The sequence below is a fragment of the Neolamprologus brichardi genome, chromosome 10 (genome assembly GCF_056152115.1).
Source record: "Neolamprologus brichardi isolate AB-2024 chromosome 10, ASM5615211v1, whole genome shotgun sequence".
Classification (NCBI taxonomy): domain Eukaryota; kingdom Metazoa; phylum Chordata; class Actinopteri; order Cichliformes; family Cichlidae; genus Neolamprologus; species Neolamprologus brichardi.
The window spans coordinates 24105866-24118968 of record NC_142113.1 but is presented as its reverse complement, the minus strand read 5'-3'; the positions used below and the strand labels follow the sequence as shown (position 1 = coordinate 24118968).

Genomic DNA, 13103 nt, shown 5'->3' with positions numbered 1-13103 from the left:
GTATTGTGTGGGGAATGTTGCAAATGAGTGAGGACTGATTAATTGTAATTTTATATTTATATATATTTATATTTATGTATATATATATATATATATATATATATATATATATATATATATATATATATATATATATATATAATGTATGTGTGTGTGTATTTAAAACGCTATGCTCTTTAAATCACTACTTGTATTGCCTGTATTGCTCATATTTATTTTTATCTGTATACTGTGTGTTTTAATGGGCGGGAATGTTACAATAATGCACATTTAACTGCTATTCTTGTCACTGAACCTTATTGCCTATCTGTGTTTTATAAGTGGCGCTTAAAAGTTTTCATTGTTATGAAGATTTACTTAACAGCTCTACTTACCTGTATTTGTCTTAGTTTGTGTAGTTTAATTATACAGTGTATTTTTAATGCTTACATTTTAAATAGATAAATACTTTTTTCCCATATTTGGGAAATTATTTTGTTATAGTGGTATATGATACTACTAGCACTACTAACAATAATAATTATTTTAGAGTCAACTAAGCAAAATAGAATTTCAGTTGATGATTTTCTGCTAGACTGATATTGTATTACAGAGTTATTGCAAAAAGTATGAATTTATTTATTGCTAAAGGCGTCCAGGCCTTTTTCTCAATCATGCTGCAGAAGATAACACGGGGCAGCATGTGTCACTCTGATCGGAAGTGCACTTTGCGGGAGGAAACCTGTGTTTATAAACAGTTTGACACACAAAAAAACGATTGTGCTTTCTTGCCCGATGGTCTAAGATTGCCTCCTGTCATGATTTATGATTGTTGCCTGGCAACAATCACTAAGAAAATCCATGTTGTTGTCTCTAAAAAAAAAAGAAAGAAAAAAAAAATAACCTTAGTGCTTACTTGCTTTGAATCCTTCAAGTTTCTGTGCCTAGTTTGGCAGCTTTGCAAGAACATGTAGGAAGTGTGAAGGCTGGCAAATCAAGCCCACTTACTGTAGCAGCTGCTTTTCACTAAGCGATGAGCCTAATGATTAATGCCTGAATCTTAATTTACCAAATGAGTTCGAATGAGGATATTTTTTTTAAAGAGGGTCAAATATGAATAATCAAGTGTGTCGTGCATGTATTTGCATATATAACTCACGACAAGAGGACGATATAGTTGTCATGAGTGACACGTTACCCTGCGCCAAGGCAAGTAAACAATGACTGACACTGAGAGAGAGAGAGAGAGAGAGAGCACTTTGGTTTTTAAGGTATGAAGAGGCTCTGTGGGTGAAAATAAATACATTTATGTTTCTACGATGTGAGCAATGCAAAACTGTTTGATTAACACACATTCTTAAAATAAAGTGAGTGTAAAAAAACATATATCATCACATTTGTTGCTAAGTTACAAAGATGGTTACAAACATGGTTGTGGTAGTGTGATGGTCTGGGACTGCTTTACTGCTTCAGGATCTGGGGAACTTGCTGTAATTCTTGGAACCATCAGTTCTTCTCTGTACCACAAAATAATGAATGAGAATGTCCAGTCATCAGTTTATGCAATGAAAGTCAAGCACACTTACACTGGAGGACGGTGATCCAAAACACCAACACCAGCAAGTCCACCTTTGAACGGCTGAAAACAAGAATAATTAAATAAAACAACAAAGGTTATGGAGTTTCCTAGTCAAAGTCCAGACTTGAATCCAGCTGAAATACTTTAACATGAGCTTAAACAGGCCGCTCATGCCCTAAAACCCTCCAGTTTGGCTGAATTAGATTTGGATAGCTTTTTTTCTCTTAATGAAAAAAATCATCAATTAAAATCTACATTCTGTACTTACTTTGGTTATCTTTATCTATTATTCCAATTTCTGTTGATGATCTGAAACATTTGTGACAAATGCAAAAAACTAAGGAATCAAGAAGAGGGGTAGATAATGTTTTACGGTATTCTTCTCACTCATCGGTGGCCACTTCAGTCGTTTGCCTTCAAGTGCAGAAAAATTGAACTTGTGGGACCCTTGTGCTTAGTGTCATCAGCTGTTCTTATGGCCGTTGAAGTTGCCAGATGTAATGGACTTTATATGGCCTTTGTTCGTTATGTCAGTTTGAACTGCTTCCTTTGTGGATTGATATTGTAAATTCCTCTTCTCTTCTTTTGGTGCAGCCTTTTAGATGTTGAGCTATTTTTAATTCCAAGCTCTTTTTGTGCAGCAGTGTGCTGTGGCCATTTATGTACCAAAAGTTCTGCTGATTTTCAAGGGATTTGTTTAGAAAATAGATGCTACCAGTGCACATAGATAAATAAATAAATGGACAGACATGAACGCTTACTTAAGGAATACACCTGGTGCAAATCGAGTATCTGGTATACACTGAGTTGAGCTAGTTGTGGAATTGGATCCAGTGTCCGGATCAGAGTTGGAAGATGACGTAACCACAAGATTATAAAGTTAATTTCATAGAGATTTTTTATGAAACTGTTTGCCTTCCTTCCCATCCATCCATCCGTCCATCCATCCGTCTATCCATCCATCCAATTTCTGTTTTCTGTTTTCCTCCAGTGAGCCGCTCTGTGCACTTTTTTTCAGCAGTAGCCTTTCGATCACCAGCCCACAATAATTTCTACCTCCCACTTCTGTAGATATCATCGTTCTCAAGCTTGTGAAATACTGACTTTTTTGTTTTCTGTCATTTGATGAGGTATTGTTGAAGTCTGTATTAAAATTTCACTCGGATTGTGCTTTGGGCAAAGTCTAAAACTGGGTGCACTTTTTTTCAGTCAGTGAAGAGACTAAATTTTAGAATGGTGCATCAAATTAGGGAGATTCAGTTAAGGTAATTGCATTACAGAATATTCTGTTTTCTAATAAAACACTGTTGAGAATTTCATGTCACAATAATTCCAAACATTTCATCATTTGATTCTACTCTAATTTTAATAGTGCTCCCTTTTACTTGTGTGAATGGTGTCTAGCTCAAAACAATGAGGAAATAAAACTGAAATGTAAAAGGACTTTCTGGTGTTTGGTGGGCTATCTTGTTAGCAAGTCATTTCAAAGTAGAATGCGTCATAACATGATTACAGTTTGTGTGACACTGAAATTTTGAGGCTGTTCAAGCAGTGGTTTGGCACAGACGGGTGGTGGAAAAAAATCAAACCCTTGACCTCTAAAGTGATGGCGTTATGGTCCCTGTGTACCATTGGCCCACTCACTCGCAGAGACTCATAGAATCATGGCATACAGACATGTGCTATGTCGTGGTTCAGCGTCTCATTTCACACTTTAAATTAGCTGGAGGAATGTGGAATATTTTCTCTTCTTACCTACACTTAGCTACGTAGACATCGTTTGACACACAAATTAAGTAATCTAAACAAAACTTTGCATAATGTGTGTCTGTCAGCTTATTTTGTGCTTCCTAGGCCTACTCGCATGGCTTCTCACGTCCCACTCCTTCCCCTATCACCCTGATTCGATATGTCTTTGTCTTCTTGCTGTGCACCTCACCACCTCCACTGTTCCATCTTCGGACTTATCCTCTAAGAAAGACATTCGACTTCTCTGCTTTGTGGCCTGATGTCTTAGTGGTCTCATAGAAGTAGGAAGGGACAACTCTCTGAGTTGCATTGTTGAGCTTGCTACAATACTTAGCCCCGAGGAGCTCTTCTACGTGCTCAGCATCAAATTGTTCTCGCACACACGCACAGTTTACAGTTTTACATCTTTAATTTCATTGCCTTCTTTCATTGTAGGTTTTTTTTACTTGGTTTTCTATTGGCGTTTCATCTCAAGTTCCCTTGTTTCTTTTCACATTTGTTTTATTTTCTGGTTTAAACCCTTGTTTCTGTATTTGTTTCTTGCAGTATTTGGCCTCACCCCTTCTCTGTTCTCTCACTCCTTTTATTTTTTTTTATTCATGTATATCCCTCCTGAGCTTGATACAGGAAACGTCCCTGTCAGCTGATCCATAGCTCGGTTAGCAGGGATGATCGATCAGAGGAGCTCCTGAATTCCCCAGAGTGTCAATTACTAACTTCCATATACGTTAGGAGCTATTTTGGTAAAAAGGAAGGGAGTGTAGGAATCATTAAATAGCTAATGTCATGACAACCTTTCCCAGTCAGCCGGGGCAGAGCGGGCACTGCCTGTGGATATGCAATTTGTCTGGGTCATTTGAGAACAGGACAGAGCATAGGAGGAGTTTTTTAAAACAGATTTTTATAGGGTCCCACAAAAGGCGGAAATAATGTTCATAGTTAAAATAAACATGGGTGTAATTCATTATCCTGGGACTGGATGTTTTTAAAGTGCACTTTGAAGTGGCAACTGAGGCTTAATCGTTGGCTAGATTTTTAGCTCTTTTTACTTTCTTCAAGCACAAATAAATAGTTATATATTTTCCTCCCCAGGGTCAAAATTGACATTGTTCTGAAATTACAAAAGTAAATGAAAAAACAAAGAAAAAAAAGCTTATACATTGTCAAACTCACCAAAATTTAAACCATAAAAATAGTAGAAACACAAAGTTTTCTCGCTTCGTTCCACATTTTTCCATTAAATTCAGGGATTGATTGCCTGTTTTAGTTTTATGCAGGTAAAGATGAACATTTATAGCACGTGTGATGACATAGTTAAGGTTTTTAAACTAAATATAGATGTTGCATTAAGCAACAGTAACTAACCAACAGCAAACTGTGCTAATATGTATTTTTTCTAAGGCACGGCCCATATTGTTTCTGTATTTTTGTTGGAAAAGTTTAAAAACTATTTACAATCTCAGTGCATGCAAGCAAAAGGATTCCCTTCTGGCTACCTTACCCAGAATAAGGGCATGTCCCAGATATCTGTGCTGCAGTAAAACTATTAGTTTTATACATGTATACTGATGATAATACAGAGATGTACTGGGCCATATATCACAAAGCAGGTGTAATGTAAACTCTGAGTTTGTTAACCTTGAAATTAGGGAACCTCCGGGTTTCTGGATTAATCAGTCGCCAGTGTAAGAACAGAGACTGTAATTACATCACTGATTTTTATCAGCTCAGAATGAAATCAATAGGCTACATCTTTCTAACTCTGTGACTCTGTGGACAGAGCAGCTAAGTTGTAAGCCAATTCCCTAGCACTGAAACATGTAGTGTATGTTACCATAGCAATCACTGTTTAAATAAAGCTTATATATATGAAGCTTTAGACACAACCAACCACTCGTCATGTTGGAATGATTGACACGGAAGGAAAAATGTCTGTCACAGTTGGCGATTGGAGATTATGTGAACATTTGAGGGAATATTTGTCTGAAATGACTAAAACTGGACTAAATATAGTTTAAAGTGATGTTTAAAAGCAGGCTGCAGACAGTTTGATTGTATTCTGACTAGATTTCATGTTAAAATACGCTGGCATGTTGTAATACACTCATTAAATGATGTCAAGCAACATTTTAAAAGGTCCGATGTCTGACAATTCAAAGTGAAAACCTCAGCATATTTTTCACTGAAAATCTCCGAAATGAGTCTTGCTGGGTTTAAATAATATGACAGGGCCAACAGAAAACCACATCTTTTCTGTTTGATCGATATTTCTCTTTGGTTTCTATTGATACACATTCATGTTCATTAGTCAACTGTATTAAAATGGAGGCTCTTCTCTCTTCACTTGTTGTCATGGTGAATCGTGTTATCGGAGCTCCATTAATAATGGCTTTCTTTCTCTACTCACGGATGAGTTTAAGTCAGGGTCAACATACTTAGAATTGATTGAACCAACTCTGTTGAGTCTTTCTGTTTATAGCTAGGCTCCGAGTTTGTTCAGAGTGTTTTCTGTAATAGGTCCATGGTCTGATTCAACTCCATAAACAGGCTTAGGTCTTGGAACAATACAGCTCACCTAATATGATCTAAGACTTATTCTACATGCTGGCCAAAAAAGAAAACAGAAATCATAAAACACAAAATGTAAAACACTGACCCTTTCAGCTATCAGAACTTAGTGACTCTTATATTCAGATTTATCTTTCTTAATCCTTTCTTAATTTAACAACTGGTGTAAGAAAAAATGTTTTCTTTTTTTTTTAAATTTATATGCATGCATGTTTGCAGTACCTATCCATCCTAAATTATGAATTTTGTCACGGAAACTCCACACAAACTCCATTTGCCTTACTCACAGGTGCACATTGGATGCCTGTGTTGAATGTAGTGCGTTGTCCTCCTGTAGACTAGTCCACAAATTTAAGAAGGCTCACTAAGGGTATTGTCTTCACTTCACTTCACGTCATTTTAAGCATATGTTGTATTGGAGAAAATGATGTTTAAATTTACTGCTTTATCCGTGTCATTACCTGCTCAGTCTTAGGGAGTTTGGGGGCATTGATACATGAATTTGGGTCCAGTTTAAATCAGATTTTCCAGCAGATGTTGTGCCTGAGTATCACATTTCAGTTCTAATGTTGCTTTAGTTTTTACCTCTCAGGAAGAAAAGGCTGATGGGATATTGTCGTCACCCCAGCATGCAGGCTTGGCATAGACACCCAAGTTTGTTCAGGCCATAACTTGAGAAAGAAGCACCCTAGGATTTTCAAACTGATATCATGGGTGCAAGTTCCAGTGTTAATGGCCTCCAACTCAAGGTCAGAGGTCAGGTTTTCAAAAAATCTTGTGAATGCAATAAATCAAGAACAAGGTGACGTAGGGTTTTGAAATTGATACCATAGGTGCATCTAGTATTTTATTATTATTATTATTATTATGTTTTGGTACTTCATTACCTTTTTTATGTACAGTGGTCCCTCGCTATAACGTGGTTCTCTCGGCCTCGCTGTTTCGCAGATCTATTTTGGTGCAATTTTGCATGCTTTTTTACCTCTTACAGCGCATTGTGTTGTGCGTCCTGATTGGCTGTAGACCACTGTCAATCAATCTCGTGCCGTGTCTCCTGCATGGTGCAGAATGCATTCAGCTTGTCAAATTTACATAAATCTTCGATCGCTAGCAGTGTGACTCTGAAGTGCTGTACGGTATGTACGGTATAAGTTTTCTCCCCAACAAACACAACAATGTCGACGAAACATTTTGCACCGTCAAAGGCAACCGCGGGTGCCTTTGGTTTCATTCTATAATACTGGACTTATTTTTCTACAAAGGTTTGAACTTTGAGAGTGTTTAAACAAGAGAACAGTGTGAAAATGTTCATGCCTGTCTTAGAAAAGTGTATGAAGCGTGCAGTGAGGGGTTTTACAGCCTTAAAGCATCTATAATAATTGTAAAAATGAAAGCTGGCTACTTCGCAGATTTCACCTATCGCGGGTTATTTTTAGAACGTAACTACCGCGATAAACAATGGAACAATGTATAGACTTATTTTGTGTGCATCACTGTATGTATCGTTTGTACTGAGCGATCTTGGGCAAAAGAGATTTAAAGTCTGTGCTGTGTGGGGTTTTTTCTCGTTAAATTACAGTCAAATTAAAAAACAAAAGTAATTCTAGGGTCTTATAATGTGAAACCGTGGTACTGATCATGATCTGATAAATTAATTCAGCTCTGCCTTTTAACAAGTCCCTGTTAGTCGATGTGCAAAAGTGACCATAGTAACACCTTATGCCAAATGTTCTGTCAACACAGGGGGGACCTGTCTGATCAAGCAGCTTCACAAGTTGCTGAAGGTTTTGTGAATGAGGAACAGCATTGCTTTTCAAAGCAAGAGTGCTGAAAAGTGGGGTCTGCCTGTGAACATAAAACCAAAGTTGCAATGTGTGACTGTCATCTAAAGCTCATTAAAGGTGTCTATTTCCTTTAACTCTTCAGAAGCCAACTTTCAAGTATCTAAAGACTTTAATTACAGCTTAAAACATTAAAAAAATATTCATTAATGACTCACCTAGACTCATTTCCATTGGAAAATGACATTAAAGCAATCATTATGATTTGTAATTATTATTATACACCAATTTTTCCCCTTGCACACAAAGGCAGAGGTTTTTCTGTCTCTTCTTGGTCTCTTGACTGTAATCTCAGCAGGTTGAGTAAGGATGGGCTCCGAATTAATTTCACGGTGTCACGATTAATTTCACAACTAGTCCGTCTTTCATAGGTCTTTTTTTTACCATGGTGTTTCTGACAGACATTAAAAGCGATGACTAATATATCAGCCGCAATGTTAAAAGTTTAGATTGACCTCATACGATGATGTTTTGACAGAAACAGCTAAACACAGCTGCCGATTTTGGATTGACGGTGCATTTTCTATTTGATTTGGTTTGCAAACAACAAGGTAACTGCCTTGTTTTAGGGCTTTGAAGGTTATCTTTTCACCGCTGCCATATTGCTTTTTGACAGGATGGAGTGAAGGTATTCATTCCAAAACGAGATAAAAACAGTGCTATCTAAAATTCACCAACCTATACCTGATGTAGTCCTTAAACAGAGATTTATGTACACAAACACAGCATACTAGTGCAACCAGTTTTCTTATTTTCCCCTTTTCCTCAGTACGCAGTTAGTTCTTATAGCAAGAATTTGTCTGTGGAATTAAACTGATTAAACTGATTACAAACTTGGTAATAACAGCCTCAATATGCAGTTATACTGAAAAGAAAGAACATCCTAATCCATTTTATGGTTTTATCTATTAGGACATATCACGTCATCTGGTCTTTTATTAAATTTCAAATTATTTAAAACCAAACTCTAGTGGACGACAACTCATGACAAATAACAAAAACTGCCAAAATTAAGAAATAGAGTCTGAAAAACTAAATACACCCCATGATTTAGGAGCTTGTGGAGCCGCCTTTGGCAGCAATAAGTTGCAGCAATTGTTTTTTGTATGATTTTATCAGTACCTCGCATTGATTTGGAGGAAAATTTTCAGTTCACTCAGATTTGCACACTTTTGTTGTGCACAGCTCTCTTAAGGCTACAGGACGTCAGCCAAGTTAAGGTTTAGACTTTGACTGGGCACTTGTATCACCTTGATTATTTTTTTGTTTTTAGCTGCTCTATTTTAGATGTGCTGCTGTGTTTAAGGACCAGATTTTTGATATTATGATATCTTGATAAGGAAATCTACAAGTGTGTGTTAAGTCAGTTACTACAGACTACAGTTTATTGCTTGTATAAACTGTAGCTGTTCTGCACATAATTCATATTAATTACATTTCATAAATGAACATGGAGACTTTTTAACTCTACCCTTAAATAATCTATTGATGGTTGCGTCTGTCTTAAGAGTGAGCATTCATTGCATGAACACACAGCAAGCTACACAGGTCTTGCTTCCACTGCACTGTATTAAATTCAGTGTGAGCAGTGGTCTACTTGAAATTCTCTGTACCACCTGAAATCACCCCTCCAAGCCATGTCAGATCAATGCATTTCATCCCTCATCTGTCCACATGGCACTCAAAGCCTGTTCTGCCTCCCAAATTACTGATCTGCTGAATTATAACTTTGTTGGACCTGGCAGTGTACTGTACCCAAGGCATTCTGAAATATCACTGACAGACTGAGCTGTCAGCATGGATATATCTATCATCTGGAGAGCTATGTGAAACAGACAGCTAATATCCCGGGGTCTTTTACAACAGGGTTTGTCACAGTCGGATTCCAGACAGCAAGTTCCCCAACAAACATTTCAAAGTCTCTTAGCCATCTCGTTGAAGTCTGTTTGGACAATGAAATATTGTTCCTGGTGGATGTCAAAATGGCGATTTGTTGTGATGCTGACCTCACCATTGTTATTCAGTCAGGAATTTAGGAGTGTTCTAGTCTTTTTCTTCATGTAGGTCTATGTGTTATGATACTGCATGTGATGATAGATTAAATACATGGAGAGGAAGCTGAAGTTAGAAAACTTTAATCATTTTTTTCTCTACAAGCATTCGGATAGCTGTGATAGCAAAATGTCAGGTGTGTAAAAATATGTCATCACACCAAGTTTAGTTTATTCTTAATCAGTTCCTCAACATTTTTTGGATCTAAAAGAAGCTCCATGGCAGGCAGATACTTTCAAGTTTGTAATGCTTCACTAATTTTAGCAGCTGCAATAAATAAATGACACTACTGTCAAAGTCGGGCAGTAACGCGCTGAATAACAATTACACTAGAAACCACTGTTAGATGCCACAGCACATGAAAGAGAATATCCATAAATCTATTGTTCGCTAATATTGGTAGAAAAAGTAAATGAATTGCAATGGTGTCTAAATAAATGTTGCTTTTACATAGGTCAGGAAGTCTAATGGACTCAAATTATTCCTTATATTTAACTATATTAACTACCTTATATTTAGCAATGTTTAACAATTAAAATATGCTAATTAGTCTGTAATATTATGTGGTTGCATTTGGTCTTTAGCGTCATCAGGGATTCCAGTAATAGTACTTTTTGTGTGTTTTTGCACTGTATCCTCAGTGTGATACCCTTTCTATAACTATTTCAGTGCTGCAAAGTCATGTAACAGGATCAGTTGATAAAATCGTGTGTGTGTGTGTGTTACATATGAGCTGATTGTTGCTCTCAGTTGGCTCCACTGAGATTTTTGTCAGGTATCTGTGTTACTTACATTTATTGAATTGTTTCCTGAACCAGTACTGACGTAGGATCACGTATGATGTCAGTTGTGACTCAAATGAATTGCAGATACACATAATATCTTTTGGCAGCAGGCATACATGCATCAACTTTAAACCGATACAAAAACTGGAAAGCAAATGATGAGGTGGTGTGGTGCAATACAGGCCACACAATATATTTAATAGTTTAAAATACATGTTTCATGTTATAATATATCCCATGACCCACTTTATAATTAAGACGCTGTTTAAAATAGTCTAGATTAAACGGACTACGTTTAAGACAGTACAAAGTATATGATGAAGCTTTTGGATTCAAAGTCTTACAGGGACCATGTAGATTTGGTGCCTGGCCACACATCTTGGCGACAGATACTATTTATAGCGCCAGCGGGAACAGAGAAGAATAATTCTTAATTTGCCGTAAAGGTGAATTGAATTGGACGGCCATTTCAATGAACATAAATTTCCCTTAATGAGAAGAATGATATTTGGCTGGCTGTGTGTCCTCTGATATGTGGTCTTTCTTCATACTGCATATCCTTCACAGCCGGACAGCTGTTTATCCTCCTCGGTCCACTTGTAATGAGATGAATGCTTAGAAATGTGTTCAGCTTGGTTATAGTTCCAATTCATCAGCACTCATTCAGATTTGTGATTTTTCTCGTTATTTCTCCATCTTCCCCTTTTTCTCAATCTTTTCTTCTTACTTTTGTCTCTTTCTCTGCCAACCGCAAATTATTTTCCTTCATGCTCTCATTTCAACAGAGGTTGTCCAGCTGAGCCTGGCCGAGGACCAGCGAATCAGCGTCTCCACAGTAACAGTGGGCCTAAGTGCAGTCCTCACCTGCGCCATCCAGGGGACGCTGCGCCCACCTGTCATCTGGAAGAGGAATGGCATCATCTTAAACTTCTTGGACCTGGAGGACATCAATGTGAGTTCATGCCTTTTTCCATGGCTGATGTAATTATTTGTGGCTGTTGGTGCGCAACCACAAACTACACAACTACAAAGTGAAGTTGCTGGTTCTTTATGGCTATAACCAGTTAAAAGCTGAGGTTGTTTGATTTTTATTGGCGGATAAGGTTTTGTACATAAACTGCTTGTGTAAGTCAAGTATTATATATGGAAGCCCGTTTCCGCCACTGAAAAAAAGAAAGGATCCATAAGTCAAAATTTTGAGTTGTTTTCTTGAAATTTTGACTTCTTAACTCGAAATTTTGAAAAAAGTAACTTGAAATTTCGAGTTAGCGCTGCCAATCAGTAATCTACGTGAATGACGTCATTTCCTAGTTACCCGGAAGCTGAAGCCCTCAGCTACAAATGCTACAGCTAAGCTACCAGTATTACAGCCAATCATGAATGCACAAATTGCTGATTATTTTCAGCGTGGCTTCACAAATGATGAAATCCTTGTGTTATTAGCTGAATCACATGGAGTTGCTATCAGCAAACGTACTCTCAAAAATGCCAATTTGTTGCAATCTGGTTTTCAGTGCGCATTCCTCTGCGCCATATCCTTCCGGGTAACAAGAAAAATGACGTCATTCACGTAGATCAGCAGTCCCCAACCTTTTTTGAGCCACGGACCGGTTTATGCCCGGCAATATTTTTACGGACCGGCCTTTAAGGTGTCGCGGATAAGTACAACAAAATAAAACTAGTACCGGCACCGAAAAAAAGAAGATTTATTCATAACACATGTGAAAAGACCCAGGAAAACCGAGTTAACAATAAAAACAATAACAAAATAACGCTAAAAACTGATAAAAACCCTGAAAACCATACATTTCACACCCGAGCCTCAACTCTCTCTCGTACCAAATGACTCGGGGGGTTGGGGACCGCTGACGTAGATTACTGATTGGCAGAGCTAACTCAAAATTTTGAGAAAATAACTTGAATTTTCGAGTTATGGATACTTTTTCTTTTTTAGTGGTGGAAACGGGCTTCCATAATTATAAGCTGCTGTAGTAGAAGCAAGCAAAAATTTACCATCTACTTTTCATCTGCTTTGTTTCTTCTGACCATAGATACAAATATTTGATTCTTCAGCTGCCAGTTAATCAAATGTCTTGACCACCTATAGTTGCCAACTTTCTGTTTGCTGTGTATCTACGGTTGAAAATGAGGTTGAGAGTTCTGTGAGCGATCTGTGCAAATATAAAAACATATTAGTAAAACTGTGCTGGTTAAAATTCCCAGACATTCATGAGAAAACTTTCTACAATTACATAAGTCCTGTAGTTACTTTATAAAACATATTTATTAGTCTTGACATCGACTTAAATAGAATGCACACGCACAACCTTAAAGCATGTGAGCGTGTTTGTCTGCCAAAGGTTCTTCTGAGTGGACCGCCTAATTAATATTTGGTAAACTTCAGCAGCATGGGGGCACAGTCGGAGGGCTCTTCACATGGATTGAAACCAGAAAGTCTATTAACACTTTTTAAAATTAGAAAATCACATTGCTGCTGTAAAAGCGTTAAGAGTTCTGGGAGTTTTTCAGTTAGTCTCTAATCACTAGCAT

At 37.4% G+C, this 13103-nt stretch overlaps 1 protein-coding gene across 2 annotated transcripts in view; it reads left to right on the top strand.

Annotated features, from left to right (window-relative positions):
- Window positions 1-13103, top strand: part of fstl4 (follistatin-like 4) — a 211415-nt gene that overhangs the window by 162181 nt on the left and 36131 nt on the right. For both annotated transcript variants that reach the window (XM_087847430.1, XM_087847431.1), the window contains one exon: window positions 11339-11505. In XM_087847430.1, the coding sequence (XP_087703556.1) occupies window positions 11339-11505 (167 nt within the window). The remainder of the gene's footprint in view (window positions 1-11338; window positions 11506-13103) is intronic.